Source organism: Aotus nancymaae, unplaced genomic scaffold (genome assembly GCF_030222135.1).
Source record: "Aotus nancymaae isolate 86718 unplaced genomic scaffold, 86718_ANA_hifiasm-v0.15.2.pri h1tg000064l_1, whole genome shotgun sequence".
NCBI lineage: Eukaryota > Metazoa > Chordata > Mammalia > Primates > Aotidae > Aotus > Aotus nancymaae.
The window spans coordinates 25,042,986-25,062,143 of record NW_026988479.1 but is presented as its reverse complement, the minus strand read 5'-3'; the positions used below and the strand labels follow the sequence as shown (position 1 = coordinate 25,062,143).

Sequence of the window (19,158 nt, the reverse complement as noted above, 5' to 3'; positions counted from 1 at the left end):
GCTGCCCCGGGGAATGACGCCTGCCCTGTGCACAGCACAGCCTGCCGCTCTGTTTTACACAAAGGCTCCTTACCAGCTGGTTCTGTGATTCTCAGAGGCCCACAGCATCCTCAGGCTTTTGACAACGAGGATCCAGCACCCACTGTGTGTCAGATCCTGGCCTCTGCCTGGCTCAGAAGTGGTCACTCGTGTCCCCAGCTGCTGGCCTTGGAGCAACTGCTCCCAGGGTCCAACTGTGTGCAGTGCCTGTGGCCACTCTGGGTCTCACTGCTGGAGGTTGTATATTATAATAAAACCAACATTTTGTTGAAGGCTTCTGCTGTGCCAGGCACTGTGTTAAGCTCTTTACAGGGATTATCTTGATTAACTCCTATAAACCTAGGAAATAAATATAATTTTCCCTAAGTTCAATGTCACACACCTCCTAAAAAGTCCCTCCAAAACAATAGTGGACCCTGGGAGCAGTTGCTCCAAGGCCAGCAGCTGGGGACACGAGTGACCACCTCTGAGCCAGGCAGAAGCCAGGATCTGACACACACTGGGTGCTGGAGCCTGGTTGTCAAAAGCCTGAGGATGCTGTGGGCCTCTGAGAATCACAGGACCAGCTGGTAAGGAGCCTTTGTGTAAAACAGAGCGGCAGGCTGTGCTGTGCACAGGGCGGGCGTCATTCCCTAGGGCATAGTTGCAGAGACGAAATTTGCAGACCGAAGTTATTGATCTGAGCAAGGAAGTGGAAATTATGTCCTCCAAAACACATCACGAGAACTGGGATTATAGATCCAGGGAAGAGGAGACCCAGGGGCCATGGGCCTGGCTTGCAGACCCTCAGAAGAGCTGTGTGATTCCAAACGGCACGTGGAGGAGCTGCAGGGGAAATGCAGGCGAGGGAGGTTGCAGGGTGACCTCCAGCAGCCCTTTCTGACTGAGCTTCCTGGAAGTGCAGTGCACACTCATTGCCTCCTGTCACTGGGGGTGTGCGTGTAAGCAACGGCCGGGCACCAGGCCAGGCTGCTGCAGAGAGGTTTCTTGCACTGGCAGAGGGTGAGACCGCATGACCCCAGAGGCCCCGACCCCAGCCACAGGAGGCTGTGACCGTGGACGGGTTTGGGGCTGGGTGTGAGCAGAGCTGGAGAGGCTGTCCTCTCTGCCTTCCTCTGCAGGAGGGTCTGCAGGAGAGGCCCCGGAGGCTTCCAGTGGGGGATGCTTCATTCAGTCATCAAGCATTATTGAGCATGCACTGTGTTCAGGTCCGTGTGCAGGCCTTATCTCAGCTGGAGAGGGGGTTGAAGGTGCCCCTGCCTGCTCACTCCTTTGCTTCGTGCCTTCCAGGAGCCCGCATGCTTCCCCCAGATGAGCTCCTCTTCACGCCGGTGGTGGTCGCCTGCATGTCCCTCATGGCCCTGCTGCTCCTGCTGCTCCTGCTGCTGTTGTACAAGTACAAGCAGGTGAGCCGGAGCGGAGTGGGGCGGCCAGACACTGAGTGAGCCAGATCGGGACGGTACCCCCAGGCCACAAGGATTCACCCCTCCTCCTCAGTCAGTCGGTCGGTCAGTCAGTCTGCTAACAGCTCTGTATACCAACATGGGTGGGTGCCTACTGTATACCAACATGAGCCGGCTGCTGGGTGGCCTCTGAGGCTCTGCCCTCATAGAGTTTACTGTCAAGTGTGAGAGATGGATGCTAATCAAATAGCCATGAAAGCAAAGGCACACCTGTAATCCCAGCTACTCAGGAGGCCAAGGCAGGAGGATTGCTTGAGGCCAGGAGTTAGAGACCAGCCTGGGTGATACAGCCAGACCCCAGCTCAAAAACCAAAACAAAAAAACAGCCATGAAAGCAAGGGCATGGGTTATAGAGAGAGAGGCTATGAGGGGAAGAACGGCATTCCGGGGCAGCGTAGACCTGGGATCCTGTCTCCGCCCAGGGGGTCCCGGCACCCAGCAGCGGGCAGAGGAGATGGGCACACAGGGGTGATGTCCCCACGGCTAGGCCTGAGCCCTGCCCTCAGTAGCACGTGGCCTAGTGAGGACAAGGACCTGTGACCTTCACCATCCTCTTTATTATTCATGTTACTGTCCTGTCAGTCAAAGCCGCCATTTAGTACATGTTGCATGTTAAATGCGCTTCCTCTCACTGCATGCTGAATACGTGATAGTGATTTGAAGGGCATTTTTCTGTAGCATGTCACCTACATCATCTCATTTAATGCCCCCAGCAATCATTGTATGTAGCTAGTATTATTAGCCCATTTTACAGAGTTGTAAACTGAGGTTCTGAGAGGTTGGGACAGTTGCCCTTATCAACAGCTGGTCAAAGGCAGAGTCTGGTTTTTAACCCTGAGGGGGGACTCACTCCGAAGCATGTCCCAATCATTAGGTGAAATGTTGAATCATCTTATTTTACCCTCACGAGAAGCTGGAGGCAGGGAATATACTAGTCAGTATTTTACCCATCAGGAAACTGAGGCTCAGCAAGGTTAAAAACCCCCCAGGTGGCCGAGGGATATGGTTGGCACTGGGCCCCAGGGACTTCTGTCCCCAGAGCCCAAGGCCTCCACCACCTGCCTGCCCACACAAAGACCATGTGCGATGTGGTCAGAAGCTGAGAGGACCAGGCCGGAGGACTGTGGGAGGTCAGAGGTGGAAGGACTTTTCAGGCTGGTGCATAAGGGAGACTGCCTGGAAGAGGTGGCTTGGCGTTTGTGGGACGGGCCTTGGAGGATGGGGGATGCAGCAGGGGAGATGATATTCAGGGAAAGGGTATATCTGGGGGAGAGGGTAGAGTGTGCAGAGGGGCAGGTGAGGGGAAGACCAGGGTGAGGCTGGGCGTCTGAAGGGTTGGACCCCACCCTGTAGGTCCAAGGTTGTCAGTGGGTTTGAACAAGGGAGTGGTGTGATCAAGGGCTGAGATCCATCTTGGGCTGCCTGCCTCCTCTTCCCCACACCCCCTTGGGGCTTTTGTGAGAAGAGGGCTTGAAGTGGGGAGGGTGGAAGGGATGTTGGGGAGCCCCAGGGGCACATGGATCGGGCTCTCTGCTCCTGCCAGCACCCAGCATGAGAAGGCTGCTCTGAGGGCAGTCCTGGTCAAGATCGCAGGATCTAGGTCCAGCTCTGACACTGTTTTGCCATGTAACCTTGGCTGACTCGCTGTTCTCGCTGAGCCTCAGTTTCCCCTCTGATACCATGGGTCTGGGTACTCTTTAACAGCCCCTCCTCCTCTGACATGCCAAGAGCCTACTGATGGTCTAGTTAAGAGCCAGAAGCTTGGACTTCAGTGAATCTGGGTCCAAATCCTACCTCTGTGGCTATGGGATGATGGGAAAGTTGGTGTCTCTAAGTCTCTTCTCCATTTGTAAAACGGGATTGTTAACAGGCGGTTGTGAGGACTCCGTGCCACAGTGCACACAGATGACTGAGCAGGGTGCTGGAGGCAGACAGGCTCCGTGATGGGAGCTGCACGCTCTCATCCCAGGAGGAAGTTGGCTGGGCAACCAGAGTTAGCTCACGCATCTTGGGATGGCAGAAGGAGGGGGAGGCCTGAAGTTGGGCATCATCTCCTTGACTACGCACCCACAGCAGTTGTTTGGCCCAGCCCACCCACCTCCAGGGAAAGGACCTTACTCACTCTCGTGGCCACCCATTCCTTCTCTGAGCAGTTCCAATTTTTGCAATGTTCTTCTCTACATGGAACTGAAAACTGCCTCATGGCCCCTGGGTCTCCTCTTCCCTGGATCTATAATCCCAGTTCTTGTGATGTGCTTTGGAGGGCATAATTTCCACTTCCTTGCTCAGATCAATAACTTCAGTCTGCAAATTTCACCTCTGTGACAGTGAAATTTGTCGCAGAGCTGCCAGGACAGCTGTGCAGAGATTCCAGAGAAGGACCTAGGGCCCCCTGCAGCCCTTTCTGCCTTGGGCTGACCAGCACCCTTGGCTGTGTCTCGGAACACTGTGCCCCCTCTCCACGGGACCATTTTTGGAACACATACTCCCAGTCACCTCCATGCTTCTTGTACAGGAAATTCAGCTGCCCCTGGAGCCCATCCAAGGCTGTGAGAAGAAGACTTATAGCCTCAGGTTACCCTCCTCCTATATACCCATTCGCAGACCCTTTAGCTCTAGGCTGAGGTGTCCACCCCTGGGACCAGACTTTGAGGGGTCAAGGTGGTCATGCCCCTGACTTAGCGCCTGCCCTCCCATCCTCCTCTACCTTGCCCCATGGGGTTCCCAGCCTTGCCCTTTCACCGGGGACTCAGCCTGGCCTCTCCTCATTGCCCAGGCCTGGGGAAAGAAGTGGCCTGTCTGTGGGGAGGATTTGTTCTGCCTCGGGGCTGAGTCATCACCTTTCTGTCCTCCAGAGTGACCACAAGGGGGGGCCGAGGGGGAAGAGAAAAGGGCAGGAGTCAGCAGGCTCTCCTGGAGAAGGAGGCGCACAAGGGAATGGATGAGGCAGTGGGGAAGGGAGGGAACGGAGGCCGCTGGGGAGACTGCAATTCTGGGGGCTGGAACTGAGCTCTGAGGAGGGACAGGAGGATCTCCAAAGATTCCACTGGGAAGTGTTCAGATCTCCACCTTCCTGGGACAGAGAGCATCCACTCACCCGGAACCAGCGGGCCTAGACTGGGGTTGGGGGCAGGACTTTGATGTCTCCATGCCTCCTTTGGTGGGGAGGACGGACGGAAGGGAGGAAGTCCAGGTGGGCCTGGGGCTTAGGCCCATTGCGAGGAATCAATGGGATGACGCCCTTTGAGCGTCTAGCCCAGCGCCCCACTCCCAGGAAGAGCTCAGGAAGAACTCACTGCTATCACGACAGCTACCTCCACCCTTCTCAGGAAGCTTGGCCCATCCCTACCTGTTGACCTCTCACTCATGGGGTAAACACCCATGAGCCTTTTCTAGGAATGGCACAGGTGCCTTGGGAGGTTTACAGGCCCAGCAGGGGCAGGGGAGGGTTCCTGAGGCCGGCGGAAGTCACCTTGGTCCACTTCCAGGAATAGGAGCCTAGGATTCAGAGATCTGAGAATCCAAGCAAATCTCTTCCTCCTCGATCCCCTCGCTTTCGACAGTGCTCCCTGCTCAGCTGGGGGCAGGGAGGGAGCTGACTCAGCCCAGCTGCGGAGGGACAGAGGAAGGAGAAGTGGTGAGAAGGAAAAACAGTCTTGGCCATAGAGGCTCCTAGAGATGGAAGTGGCTGGGAGAGGTCGAAGACTCCCCTCCTCACCCTGTCACTGTCTTTTGGGCTGGGAAAGCACCCACGGGCAGGATTTGGATCTTCAGAGGCTCAGAACGTTCTTCTCTCCATGTTGCATTTCAGACTCTCCCCCAAGCTCTAGCACATTCTGAAGTTCACCTGTAGTCCACCTCCTGAATCAGATCCCGGAAGTGAGTCCCTCCTGATTTCTAATTGCAGTCTTTTCTCCCTAACTACCAGCCAGAAGTTCTTCGTGATGGTTAGCTGGAATCTTCCTCCCTGTCTCTCTAATAATGTCAATATTTTATTTTTGATTCAGGGGGTAGATGGGCAGGTTTGTTGCATGGGTATGCTTCGTGATGCTGAGCTCTGGGCTATGGATCCCATCACCCAGTACTGAGCATAGCACCCATAGTTTTTCAACCCTCATCCCTCCCCCCACGCAGTAGCCCCTAGTATCTGCTGGTGCCGTCTTTATGCCCCTGCGTACTCAATGTTTAGCTCCCACCTATAAGTGAGAACACGAGGTATGTGGTTTTCTCTTCCTGTGTTAATTCGCTTAGGATAATGGCCTCCAGCTGCACCACGTTGCTGCAAAGGACATGACTGGAATCTTTTCTCTCAACTGGGCAGCTACAGGCCAGCCTCCTCCCTGGCACCGGTCCACACTTCCTTTAACTTTGTAGCTCGGGTGCCCAGGAAAGGGGCCCAGCTGCAAGCGCAGCCACGCCGCTCCCCTCCCCAAGGCCTGGCCAGAAAGAGTTACGCTGCTGACCCAGGGCCTCAGTGTCTTCCACTGCCCCAGCCCAGCTTCCACATCCCCCCTCAACTTGGTCTTCCATCAGCATTTCTCATGGGCAACCCTTGGCATGATGCCCCCTTCCAACAGCTGCCCCCGGGCAAGAAACAGGGGCAGCCGCTCCTCCTCCCCACATCCCAGCGCTGAGCCTCCCCTGGCTGGTTGGTAACAGCATGGAGAGCCTAAGGAAGGAAATAGGTCTTTCCAAAAGTCCTGGCCCTCCAGAAGCTCACTGACTAGTGAGCAGGGTCTCTTTCTCTCTCTCAACAAGGTAAAGTCAAGGCTGGGTGCGATGGCTTATGCCTGTAGTCCCAACATTTTGAGAGGCCAAGGTAGAAGGATTGCTTGAGTCCAGGAGTTTGAGCCTAGTGAGCTGAGATTGCACCACTGCACTCCAGCAAGGGTGAAGGAGCAAGACCCTGTCTCAGAAACAAAAAGTAAAGTCGGATGGTGACTCACCTGTGTGAAATCTTCAGGGCCTCTCACTGCCCGGCCAGGCGTGGTAACTCACGCCTGTAATCCCAGCACTTCGAGAGGCCGAGGCAGGCAAACTGCTTGAGCTCAGGAGTTCAAGACCAGCGTGGGCCATGATAAAACTCCATCTCTACAAAAAATACAAAAATTAGCCAGGTGTGGCGGCACACGCTTGTAGTCCTGGTTACTTGGGAGGCTGAGGCAGGAGGATTGCTTGAACCTGGAGGGTCGAGGCTGCAGTGAGCCAAGACTGCACCACTGCACGCCAGCCTGGGCAACAGACAGAGATCCTGTCTCGAAAAAAAAAAAAATCCCAGAAGGGAGCCCACTCACCTTATAGCCCTCAAAACCTTCCTGCTTCTGGAACCTCCCCCGACTTCCCTCAAGCCATGATGGCTGCCTTCCTGTAGTTCAAACTTGCCAGGATCGTTTCCATGTGAAGGCTACATGGATGCTATTTGCATGCCCTGTTCCTGGAAAATTCTTCCTCTGATGGTCACATGGCAGGCTCTTCAGGGGCCTTCCCTGATTTATCTTACTTTATTTTCTTCATAGCACCACTCGAAAATTTCCTACATATATATTTATTTGAGTTTAATGCCTCTCTCAGCCACTAGAATGCAAACTCCATGGAGAGGCAGGGACTTTGTCCTGTTCAACTCCGAATCAACGGTGCCTGACACAAATAGATGCTCAAGAAAATATTTGGATGGGGTTATTATTATTCAGCCTTAAAAAGGAAGGGAATTCTGACCCATGCTGCAACACGAATGAACCTCGGAGGCATTATGCCAGGTGAAATAAGACAACCCCAGTAGACAGACACATGCTGTGTGAGTCCACTGAGCTGCAGTAGCTAGAGCAGTACGATTCATAGAGACAGAAGGTGGAATCGTGGTCGCCACGGTCCGGAGGAGGAGGAGGAGGGAATGGAGAGTTGTTCTTTAATGGGAACAGTTTCGGTTTTGCAAGATGAAAAGAACTCTGGAAATTGATTGCACAACAATGTAAAATGTAATTTACATAATACTACTCAACTATACACTTAAAAATGGTTGAGATGTTAAGTTTTATGTTATATCTATTTTACCACAATTAAAAAAATATACTTGGATGGGAGGGTGGATGGGTGGGTGGATGGACAGACGGACGGATGGATGGATGAATATAGATGGACAGATGGATAGATCACGTTCCATCCTCCCTCCTGGCTGCGGAATTACCAGATTATCAGAGATATCAAGGCCCTCAGAGATTGTTCTGTCCAAGGTCTTCGATACACAAATAGGGAAACTGAGGCTTTGAGAAGGTAAGGTCACAAAGAAGGCAGAGTCAAGCAGGAACATGCTCTTAGTGCCATGTTCATGAGGAGATATGACTTCTCTCAACCTATAGCAGGCCTTGCCCTGCCTTCTCCCACTGGGTGCCTCAGGACTGCCAACAACCCTGCTCTTGGGGGTCAGAGACCAGGTCCACAAACTGCCAGCCCCGGCTGCCATGTGCTTCCTCCTCCTCCTGCAGAAGCCCAAGTACCAGGTCCGCTGGAGGATCATTGAGAGCTATCAGGGCAACAGTTATACTTTCATCGACCCCACGCAGCTGCCTTACAATGAGAAGTGGGAGTTCCCCCGAAACAACCTGCAGTTTGGTGAGATGGCAGCACACCTTCCTATCGCAGGGCCTGTGGGGGTTGCAGGGAGCCTGTGCGCCCTTGGACAGAGGCCCTTTGGTGCCCAGGGACCTAAGGAACCTGTGTGCATGGCAGGTAATATCCTTGGAGCCGGTGCCTTTGGGAAGGTGGTGGAGGCCTTGGCCTTTGGTCTGGGAGAGGAAGATGCTGTCGTGAAGGTGGCTGTGAAGATGCTGAAGTGTGAGTGAGGGGAGGGGAAGAGGGAAGGGATGGGAGGTGGTAGATGCTGGGGGTGGGCTGGCCCTGGTGTCACAAGAGGCATTGCCCACATTTCAACCTGTTGAAGCCTGGGGGACAGAGCTCAGAGGTAAGGACTCGGCTTTTCTTGTGAGCTCCAGGCACCTCTGACTCCTGGCTCCAAGAAGGTCTAGGTTGGCCAGGCACAGTGGCTCATACCTGTAATCTCAGCACTTTGGGAGGCCGAGGTGGGTGGATCACCTGAGTTTGGGAGTTCAAGACCAGTCTTATCAACATGGAGAAATCCCATCTCTACTAAAAATAGAAAAATTAGCCGGGTGTGATGGTGCATGCCTGTAATCCCAGATACTTGGGAAGCTGAGGCAGGAGAATCACTTGAACCCAGGAGGCGGAGGTTTTGGTGAGCCAGGATCATGCCATTGCACTCCAGCCTGGGCGACAAGAGCAAAACTCCGTCTCAAAAAAAATAAAATAAAAAAATAGGTGTAGGTCACCCTTTAGGTGTCAAGGGGCTTCTGACTAAGCTCCAAAATGGCTGGGGGTGCAGAGAGGCCACCTAGGGGCATGGCCTGGCCACAGTTTGGCTTCCTGTCACTCAAAGACCAGCTCAGTGACAGGCCTATCCCTCTTCTCTCTCTCCCATCTGTGTGTCTGCATTTTTCCTTCTTCTTTTGGCCTTTCTGGGTCTTGGGGTACCCTCTGCTTGCTTCCATGGGTCTCTGCATTTGGCCCCCATGTATCTGTGTGCTGCTCTGTGTCCCCATCTGTGGGACCTGCGGTCCTTTCTCCCAGCCACGGCCCACACGGATGAGAAGGAGGCCCTCATGTCCGAGCTGAAGATCATGAGCCACCTAGGCCAGCACAAGAACATCGTCAACCTTCTGGGAGCCTGCACACATGGGGGTAAGGGCCTTGGTGTGCATGGGGCCAAGGTCTTGGGGCCTATGGGGGATATGAGGGCCCCAGGGCCACCTTGCTCCGTCTTCCCCTTCTCAGGATCCTACTGCTCTAAGTGCCAGTGGGATCCTGGTCTCAGCATCCCTTAAACTCCTGGCCCCATCGCCTAGACTAGTCAGGAGCTGCACGGGCAGCTTGAGGCATAAAGAGACTGATAGGAAGCACTGGAGCCCCTGGAGAAGGAGATGAATGTGAGAGCTCCTGGGCCCCTGCTTGAACTCCTACTTCTTAAGAAGCCTCCATTCAAGGATGCTTCGACACTCTCCCCATGGCCCACAAAGGTGCCCCAGGCTTTGTTGGGACTCCGAGTGCCCCACGTCCTCTTCACCGATAGCAGCTCTGACCTACATTGAGCTGCCATAGTTTTCCTTTAAAGAAATAATTCCTGGGCTAAATTTTTGTTTAAGGTTGTCTGTTTTAAACAGGCGGAATGACTGAGGCACAGGGAAAATTGCTCACAGAGATGTGGTTATAACTCAGCTGTGCCAGGTCCTGGTCCAGTGACCTCACTGCCCCAGACCCATGCTCCTGTTTGCGCAAGGGAGCACTCAGCACTTGCCTCACCCCACACGCTTGGCTGCTCTAGGCCCTCTACTGGTCATCACGGAGTACTGTTGCTATGGCGACCTGCTCAACTTTCTGCGAAAGAAGACTGAAGCCACGCTGGGACCCAGCCTGAGCCCTGGCCAGGGCCCTGAGGGAGGTACCGGCTATAAGAACATCCCCCTGGAGAAGAAACATGTCCACAGGTAGCCCCTGGCAAAGGACAACAGAAATGCCAGGTCTGGGAGGTGGGACCCAAGTCTGTCTTCAAAGCCAGCTCAGGGTTGGATGGCTCAGGATCGGGTGGCTGTGTGGCCCTTGACTGCCACCTGTGCCATGGGAAGTAGCCACCACAGGTTTTACGGGCACCTCTGTTTCTCTATTTCCTTCATTCAGCAAATATTTGAGCACCTACCATGTTCTGGGAGGGTAGAGGGCAAAGACAAGCAGCTCATGGTCTGGTAGAGACGTGTCAATGAAATCACGTGTGTGTAAAAGATGAACCAAGATGTGTGCCTGGAGCCCTAGTCAGAGATGGGCAGATGTGGCCAGGCGTAGTGGCTCATGCCTGTAATCTCAGCACTTCAGGAGGCAGAGGCGGGCAGATCACCTGAGGTTGGGAGTTTGAGACCAGCCTGACCAACATGGAGAACTCCCATCTCTACTAAAAATACAAAATTAGCCAGGCGTGGTGGTGCATTCCTGTAATCCCAGCTACTTGGGAGGCTGAGACAGAAGAATCACTTGAACCCGGGAGGCGGAGGTTGTGGTGAACTGAAATCACACCATTGCACTTCAGCCTGGGTGACGAGCGAAACTTGGTCTCAAAAAAGAGAGAGAGAGATAGGCAGATGTGGGGAGAAGTCACCCGTTTCTCCCATAGCCTGTGCTGACGATGCTGCAGAGCACCTGTTCCACTTAAGAGTCGCCAACGCCAGTGTCCCACATTGCCACGGGGGAGTGGGGACAGGGCGTGTGAATTGTTGGGTGAGAGGAGACGAGACAGCATAACTGTGGCCAGGTCCCCGGCCCACTTGGACCTGTTTCCCCAGCCAAGCTGTCAGAGTGTTGAACCTCTCTGGGTCTTTCCAGTTCTGTTGTTCTGTGGCGCGGTGACTACTGGAAGCCATCCAGAACAGAGCCATCCGACGGACAGAGCCACATGGGGAACCAAAGAGAGGAAATGGAGAGATTCATGTCACACATGAGTCAGGGGCAGAGGCAGAGCGTGGACTAGAATCCTGCCCTCTTGACTTCCAGTCCAGCATTCACCCAAACCACGCTGCTGTCCTGGAGGTCTCTGTCTCAGGGGCTTGTGGGACAAGGACAGGATCAGAATGAGAAGGGTGTACACTGTGCCCTCATCCTAGACACTGTCAGCTGCCACGCCTGGGGAGGCAAAAGGGAAGGAACCCATCTCTTCAGCCAGGGTCCTAAAAAATGGGGCCTCCTTCCCCCATTTTTCACTTCCTCTTCTGATTTCCTGATACTTCTATGAGGGTGACACACACTAGACCTTTGAAGATCAGACCAAAATGAGCATCAAAGAAGTTACTAGCTTCCCTCTTCAAATACACAGATGGAGAAAGTATTCCCATAGTGGGTAACTTTGAGGGCACATGGTCTGTGAACCAACTGCCAAAATGATCCCAGGCTATGTTAATAGAAGTATAGTTTCTAAAACAAGGGAGGTGAAGGTCTTGCCATGGTCAGATCATTAATACAACATTGGCTTCTCTTTCTGGGAACACTAGAGTATGGACATTGTCAAGGTGCACATCTGTAGCACAGAGGGGACGCAAGGGAGAGAGATCCTATCTGGTTGTAACGTTAGGGACAGTAGTGGCGATTCAGTCTCCAGCAGTGCTACTCAAACTCTACCCCAAGTGTGCTCTCATAGGTATCTCTTGAGAACTGCTGGAAATGCACCACCTCAGGCCCACCCACCCAGGCCTGCTGCTTGAAAATCTGCATTGCAGATTCCGGGGTGATTTATCTGCACATGAATTAGAGTTTACGCAGCACTGCTCCAGATCAGCGGGCCTCAGCTTAGGCTGTACTTTGTGATCACCTGGGGAGATTTAAATCTGTGAATGACGGTTTTGCCCCTAGAGTTTCTGAACTATTAGTAATTACCCTGGTCCTAAAAGCTCCTAAAGTGATTTTAATGTGAAGCCAGGGGTCAGAGGCGCTGTGTCTAGAGAAGAGAGGACACAGAAGGGGCCCTCAAATATGCTCCAATGCTAGTAAGGTTGTTGTGGGGAAGAGGATTCCAACTTCTCTGTGGCCCTTGAGTGTGGAGCAAGGGTCAGGAGGAAAATCTCAGGGGCAGATTAGCATTAGGAAAAGTGAAGAATTTTCTCACAGGCAGAGCTGCCCAAAACCACAGGTTGTAAGCTCCCCGACTGGGGACAGCCAAGCAGAAACCAATGATCGCTCGGATGGAGTGTGGCAGGAGGGCTTTTTATCAGAAAGGGACGTTCCAGTTGACCATGGGGTGGTGGGAGGCCAAGGTCTGAGCTGAGCAGTGCAATGATGGGGGCTGACCCCCACCTCCCAACCCTCTCTTCTATGTAGGGACAGTGGCTTCTCCAGCCAGGGTGTGGACACCTCTATGGAGATGAGGCCCGTCTCCACTTCTTCAAATGACTCCTCTGAGCAAGGTAAGGAGGTCCCAGGGCCAGGCTCCATTTGCTTGATAACAAGGAAAAAAGAGAAGGGCTGCTGGGACAAGGGGCGGGAGTGCGGCAGGAGTGGGGCAGGGCTGCCCTTACGCCGCTTTCCACCCCAGACCTGGACAAGGAGGATGAACGGCCTCTGGAGCTCAGGGACCTGCTTCATTTCTCCAGCCAAGTGGCCCAGGGTATGGCCTTCCTTGCTTCCAAGAATGTGAGTACGAACCTGGCTCTGGCTCGTGGCCACCCAGGTCTGTGTTCCGGGGAGGCTGTGAAGCGGGTAGGGAGGAAACAGAGGGCAAGAGAGTCATTTGGGCGGCAGCTGCAAGGCTGAGTGGGAGAAAGCTGTGCCTGGGGCTGGACACCTGTGTCCTCAGTGTGCAGACGAAGAAGGGTACCAGGCTTTATTCATTCGTTTTTACTAAACAGTGCAAAAGAAACAACAGTTGTCTCTTCTCATGGAGCACATGGTCTGGTGAGGATGATAATGGGAGCTTCCTCATAGAATTTTGAGGATGTCAGATGATGTATAAAGTATGCTCAGCCTAGGAAGAGGTGCCCAGGGAATGGGAGCTCTTGCCATCTTCCTTAGAACAGATTTGGGAGTCAATGGTTGATTGCTGGCTTAAGTCAACTATTTAAATTCTCTGTGCCTCAGTTTCTACACCTATAAAAATGAGTGTTAACGAATGTTTGAGAGGAAAAAAGGATTCAATGTGTGCAGAGTTTAGGGAAGGGCCTGGTAGCAGCTGCTATGATCAGATGTAATGGCAGGGTTCAGAGACTGCTCTCTGCTCAGGGGTCCATTGCATCTGGGGCCTGAGTGGACCACTCAGCAGACAAAGGGCAAGAAGGGCCATGGCAGCTCAGGGTGATGGGTGTTTCTAAGCATTAAATGGTCAGACCACACTCCATGTTCTCAGATCCTGGGCCTTGGTCGAAGGCATAGACACGGGTTTGTGGTAAAGGACCAACACTGATGTCCACTCCCTCAATGGGGACCTCTAGGCCTTCTGGGGCCCTCCCTGCCATCCTCCTCAACTCGGGCTCAGGTAGGAAAGGACCCAAGACTAACCCTGCGGTGCTTTCCCTCAGTGCATCCACCGGGACGTGGCAGCGCGAAATGTACTGTTGACCAATGGTCATGTGGCCAAGATTGGGGACTTTGGGCTGGCTAGGGACATCATGAATGACTCCAACTACATCGTCAAGGGCAACGTAAGTGCTGGGAGGGCTTGAGGGCTTGGGCCAGGCTGGGGAGGGGGTAAAGAGTCAGGGCCCAAAATAACTGGGGACTGTCATCCCAGGCCCGCCTGCCTGTGAAGTGGATGGCCCCGGAGAGCATCTTTAACTGTGTCTACACAGTTCAGAGCGACGTCTGGTCCTATGGCATCCTCCTCTGGGAGATCTTCTCACTTGGTGAGCCACTGGGCCCACTCCAGGCAGAGCCTGGAGCTGGCTCCTCTGGTTGCCCCACTGGTGCACAAAGATGCTTGGTGCCCAGGACACAGTGAGGGGTGGTGGGAGTGCAGAAATGGGCAAGGGCTCTCAGAACCCAGCATCACAGCTCCTGCGGGGCTGGGCCCACCCCTGCCCTTGACAGGTGCTCCTTTCCGGCTCTTTCATTTGTCTCTGCTCGTGCAGTTGCTGCTCTTACCCTCCTTTGTCTGAAGTCCACAGGCCCTTGAAGATGCAGCTCTCTATTAGGCTCTAGTAGAAAGAACTCCCATTTCCTGAGGACTAGGCACAGGGACTTGTACTCAGTCCACAAATGTACTGCTCCAACACCCTCATAACCACCTGCCTGTCCCCACTTTCATGATACGCAACTGAAACTTTCGTCTGTCTGATTCCAAAGCCTGCGCTAGAATTCTTGTTTGGTGTGATAAGGCCTGGCTGGAGGCGCACACCTTCCTAAGCCGAAGCCTGCCGCACAGTGGCTGGCACACAGGAAGCACTGGCTAAGAGCAGCTGCTGTTGCAGTGTCGTCAGCTGGAACCCTTCACACCCAGTCACTAAGACGTGCGTGGGTGTGCGGGAAGGGGGAGAAGACAGCACGGCCTCTTACCTGACCTTGGCCTTTGCAGGGCTGAATCCCTACCCAGGCATCCAGGTGAACAGCAAGTTCTATAAAATGGTGAAGGATGGATACCAAATGGCCCAGCCTACATTTGCCCCAAAGAATATGTAAGCAAAGGGATCCCAGGGAGGGAAAAGGACAGCCCAGGCTTTCGCTGGAAGGGGATGGAAGGCTGTGTGGTCCTGGTCTTTCCCTGTCCCAAACGTTCCAGGGTCAGGCTTTCTCTCTCCTGCAGTGGACACTACAAGCCCCTTTTGAGTTCAAGGTATGGGGGATGTTCTCAGAGAAGCAGCTCTTCACTAGGGCTGGTCCTAAATGACTATTTTTTTCTTTTTTTTTTTTTTTTGAGACAGTATTTTGCTCTGTAGCCCAGGCTGGAGTGCAGTGGTGCATGTGATCAATCATAGCTTACTACAGCTTCAATCTTCAGGGCTCAAGCAATCCTTTGGCCTCAGCCTCCCAAGTAGCTGGAACTACAGGTGTGCACCACCAAGCCCAGCTATTTAAAAAAAAGGTTTTAATAGAGATAGGATATCACTATGTTGTCCAGGCTGGTCTTGAACTCCTGGCCTCAAGCAATCCTTCAGCATCGGCCTCCCAAAGTGCTGGGGTTACAGGTGTGAGCCACTGCACCTGTCCCTAAACTCAGGCTTTTAGCAGATTGTTATTACAGTGATCCTGAGGATATCGAAATGGCCTCATTTGTCAAAATGAGGGTGAGGAGAGCACCCTTCTGCAAGGGTTACTGCGAGGATTAAATGATAAAGCATGCCAAGGACTCAGCACAAGTTTTACACAAAACTCATGTTTGACTAGGTTTGGGGACCTCTGCTGGGTAGGTCTCTCTAGGGGTGTATATTAATAATCCCTGGACCCTAGGGAGCAGCACATGAGTATCCTCTGTCCTATCTCCAGATATAGCATCATGCAGGCCTGCTGGGCCTTAGAGCCCACCCACAGACCCAACTTCCAGCAGATATGCTCCCTTCTTCAGGAGCAGGCCCAAGAGGACAGGAGAGAGCCGGTGAGTGGGGCGAGGCTCGGGGTGGGTGGCCGGTAAAGCAGGCTGGGCTGGGCCTGATGGATCCAGACTGACAGTCTCTGGTCTCTCCCACTCCCAGGACTATACCAATCTGCCGAGCAGCAGCAGTGAGCTGGAGGAGAGCTCTAGTGAGCAGCTGGCCCACTTCGAGCAAGGGGATATCGCCCAGCCCTTGCTGCCGCCCAACAGCTCTCAGTTCTACTGAGGAGGCGATGACAGGGAGCACCACTCTCCTCTCCTCTAAGCTTCAACTCCTCCATAGATGGGGCAACATGGGGAGAACATATAAACTCTGCCTTCAGTCATTTCACTCAACAGCTCGGCCCATCTCTCAAACTTGGGAAGGTGAGGGATCCAGGGGAGATCAGAGGATCCCACTCCCTGAGCATGGGCCATCACTGCCAGTCAGGGGCTGGGGGCTGAGCCCTCACCCCCACTTCCCCTACTGTTCTCATGGTGTTGGCCTTGTGTTTGCTATGCCAACGGACAGACCTCCAGCCCACTCTTAACATCCTCACTTCCAAGAACCCCCTTTCCTAATCCCCTCATCTTAACAGAATGGACTGACTTTATGCCTGTGAAGTGCCCGGGAGTACACTGTCAGGCTCCTTGAACGAGACAGACCAGCAGAGAAGTGGGATCTCCCTCTGAGAGGAGCAGCAAGAGCGTCAGGTGTCAGACCACACTCAGCGCAGGCCCCTTGGAGCAGGGTGGCTCCTGTAGGAATCTCACAGGACCTCCTAGTCTCTGCCCTATGAGCCTTTACTCCACAGCCCCACCACCTCCACCCCCGATCTGGTACTGCTGTAATGAGCCAAGTGGCAGCTAAAAGTTGGGGGTGTTCTGCCCAGTCCCGTCATGCTGGGCTGGAAGGCAGGGGACCTTGGCATGTGGCTGGCCACACCAAGCAGGAAGCACAAACTCCCCCAAGCTGACTCATCCTCACTAACAGACATGCCGCGGGATGTCCTTGTCAACATTAAACTAACAGCATCACTGCAGCCAGCCTCTGGTTCTTTGTGCCACACAAGTGCTTGTGCATGCCCTGGGACTTCTATCCCTCCTTCCCATGAAGTGATAAGCTCACATCTCTGCAGCTTGACCACACTGTGCCCCATACAATGTACATGGAATTGACTCCTGCTTCACCAAAACCAGATAATTTAATAAACTTTATTCTTGTTGGGGGAAGAGGGAGGGGAAAAAAGCCACCTACTCCACTCCTCTCAATAAATTAACACATGGCCAATTCCCAGGCCCTAAGCAAACCTTGGGCACTTGAGCCAGTCCTGCTGTTTACTTATGGCCCAGTCTGCTTCCCCTTCACAGAAGGGAGTTTTTCTACTGCTGCCAGGTTATATCATGACCATGGACCACATCCCCTCTTGTGGAGAGGGTCTCAGGCCCAGACAGGATGTTGGGTGCAGCAGCAGTGGCCAGGGAAAGGAGGGAGGGGATGCTCTTCCTCAAAGCTTGGGGCAGAGAGGACAGTCCTGGAAGAGAGCTGTGGCTGTTTCTCCGTCCTCAGCTTCCCCCAGATGTGGGTACAGGAAGAGCAGGAGAGAAATGCATCCCTCCTTCAGGGAGAATCAAGAGCCCAAAGGGACCCCTAGAGCTAATGAGGCCACACAGGCCCCTAGTCAAAGGCAACAGGCTATGCAATTCATGAAGCTGTGGGGGCTTAAACCAGGGCTCCTCAGGGGTGGGAAAGACCTCCTCACCTAGCAGTGTTCATACCTTAGCTCACCCAGGACCTCCACCCTGACCCACAGCAGGCGCCAGGGAAGCCACCAGCCTTTCCCTCAGCCTCCCTTCCCTCCATTAAACATACCATGTCCCCCAAGTGCTCTCTCAGGGCCAGAAGAGGTTTCTTGGCACCACTCCTGACCCCTGGAGGGTTGAGAACCGAGGACCCTGGGCCCTGCCATGCTCAGGGAATGGAAGCTCTTTGGTCAGTCCCAGCAGTCAGAGGCCCTTCCTGACAGGAGACCACTTCTGCAGGTCCCCTGGATAGCTCTGCCTCAGGCAAGGGCCTTACTATGGCTTGAGAGATGGTGTATTCCCTGTATAACAGCCTGGCTTATTCTGCCACTGTGGCCACCTCCTCTTCCTCACCCTCCTCCTCTGTCTCTGTCTTGATCTGAGCAACCCCAAGGCGGTAGAGGGTGTCACGAATGACCACCTCACCAGGCTGGCAGCTCTGTACAATGTCATGAATCTGACGATTGACAATCTCGCGGCTGGTGAGGAAGTCCATGAGGCGGTTGTAGAGGTAATAGTGAGTGGCATTGTCGAAGGCAATGGGCCGGTGGCGGACACTGTTTGGTTTACTGTCCATGATGGAGGCCAGGATGGTTGTGTAGGGTGCCAATTCAGGGCACAGGGCCAAGGAGTGGTGCCCAGCACTGGGGTCATCAGAACTGGGCTGTGTGCCTGCATGGACAATACGCCGTGTGGCAGTCTTGGTGACTGGGTGCTGGATAGAGTGCTCAGTTTCTGTCATGTCCACAGTATAATGCTGGTCCAAGAGCTCTGGACAGGACACACTCTAGAAGAGAAATGAGAATGCCTTATGACAAGAAGGAATGACTAAGGTAGAACCCATGTGGTAATGAGAACACTGTAGGCTCAGCCAGCCCTGTTTGAATCTTAACATCACCATGTACTGTGTCTCCTGGGTCAACCCCCACCCCGCAGTGCCTCCATTTCCTCACATGAGAACAGGGACAGTAACAGTGGCCATCTCCCAGAGCAGATGTTGGATTACTTGAGCTATTATTGTTCCCAGTCCATTCAGGCCAGGGGCTGCAGGGGAGCAGAAAGATCGGGCTCTGACGGAGGGTAAGACACCTTTCTGGGGTCCCCGGCATACTCATGGAGCCAGTGAGCCCCCAGGGAGTAATGACAATGACTCCTCCAAGGCAAAGCCAGAGGCCTTCGCTTCCCATAATGCATCCTGGCTGGGGCACTCAACACTTCTGATTCTTCCCTTCTTCCTAATTTTCAGTTCTAACATCTACTCCAGCAAAGGCCAAAGGCTGGCCTGCTGGCCTTGGAGGGTACATGACTATGAGAAATACTGTCTGGTGCAATATACCAAGACACAGAGACAAGGGCTCTGCCACTGATCTGCTATGTGACCTGAAAAATTCTATTTCCCCCTCTGGGCCTTAGTTTTTCCCTTTTAATAAAAGGAGAGGGTTGGATAAGATCAGTGTTTTCTAAACCGGTATGTCTTCAGATCACAACAGGCATGCCATGCGGTGTATTCATGGTCAACTAAATGTAAGACATGGTGAATTAAATGTACTCCAGGGCTGGCTGGGGTCTTTAATATGTCAGTGTGCACAATGACTCTCAAGGGTGGCAACTTTCTAGGCTTCTCTGGAAGGCAACCTCTTTTAACACAAGGTACCTATGTTTGGGATACCCTGGGTACACTTAAGTGACATGCTGTAGCCTCAAACAGAGGGCTTGGTCTGTAAAAACTTACAGAGTAGGCTGGGCATG

At 53.5% G+C, this 19,158-nt stretch overlaps 2 protein-coding genes across 3 annotated transcripts in view; one reads left to right on the top strand and one right to left on the bottom strand.

The window, feature by feature from the left end:
- CSF1R (colony stimulating factor 1 receptor) overlaps positions 1-16,649 on the top strand; it is a 33,436-nt gene extending 16,787 nt beyond the window's left edge. The window contains exons 10-21 of the mRNA XM_021664930.2: positions 1,330-1,445; positions 7,985-8,111; positions 8,229-8,333; positions 9,144-9,254; positions 9,895-10,057; positions 12,429-12,514; positions 12,643-12,740; positions 13,622-13,744; positions 13,834-13,945; positions 14,614-14,713; positions 15,522-15,630; positions 15,728-16,649. Of these exons, the coding sequence (XP_021520605.2) occupies positions 1,330-1,445; positions 7,985-8,111; positions 8,229-8,333; positions 9,144-9,254; positions 9,895-10,057; positions 12,429-12,514; positions 12,643-12,740; positions 13,622-13,744; positions 13,834-13,945; positions 14,614-14,713; positions 15,522-15,630; positions 15,728-15,853 (1,376 nt within the window). The 3' untranslated portion in view covers positions 15,854-16,649. The remainder of the gene's footprint in view (positions 1-1,329; positions 1,446-7,984; positions 8,112-8,228; positions 8,334-9,143; positions 9,255-9,894; positions 10,058-12,428; positions 12,515-12,642; positions 12,741-13,621; positions 13,745-13,833; positions 13,946-14,613; positions 14,714-15,521; positions 15,631-15,727) is intronic.
- Positions 16,650-16,802: 153 nt separating this feature from the next.
- The window catches only part of HMGXB3 (HMG-box containing 3), a 54,515-nt gene continuing 52,159 nt past the window's right edge, over positions 16,803-19,158 (bottom strand). For both annotated transcript variants that reach the window (XM_012451796.2, XM_012451854.3), the window contains one exon: positions 16,803-18,196. In XM_012451796.2, coding sequence (XP_012307219.2) covers positions 17,729-18,196 — 468 coding nt within the window. In that variant the 3' untranslated portion in view covers positions 16,803-17,728. The remainder of the gene's footprint in view (positions 18,197-19,158) is intronic.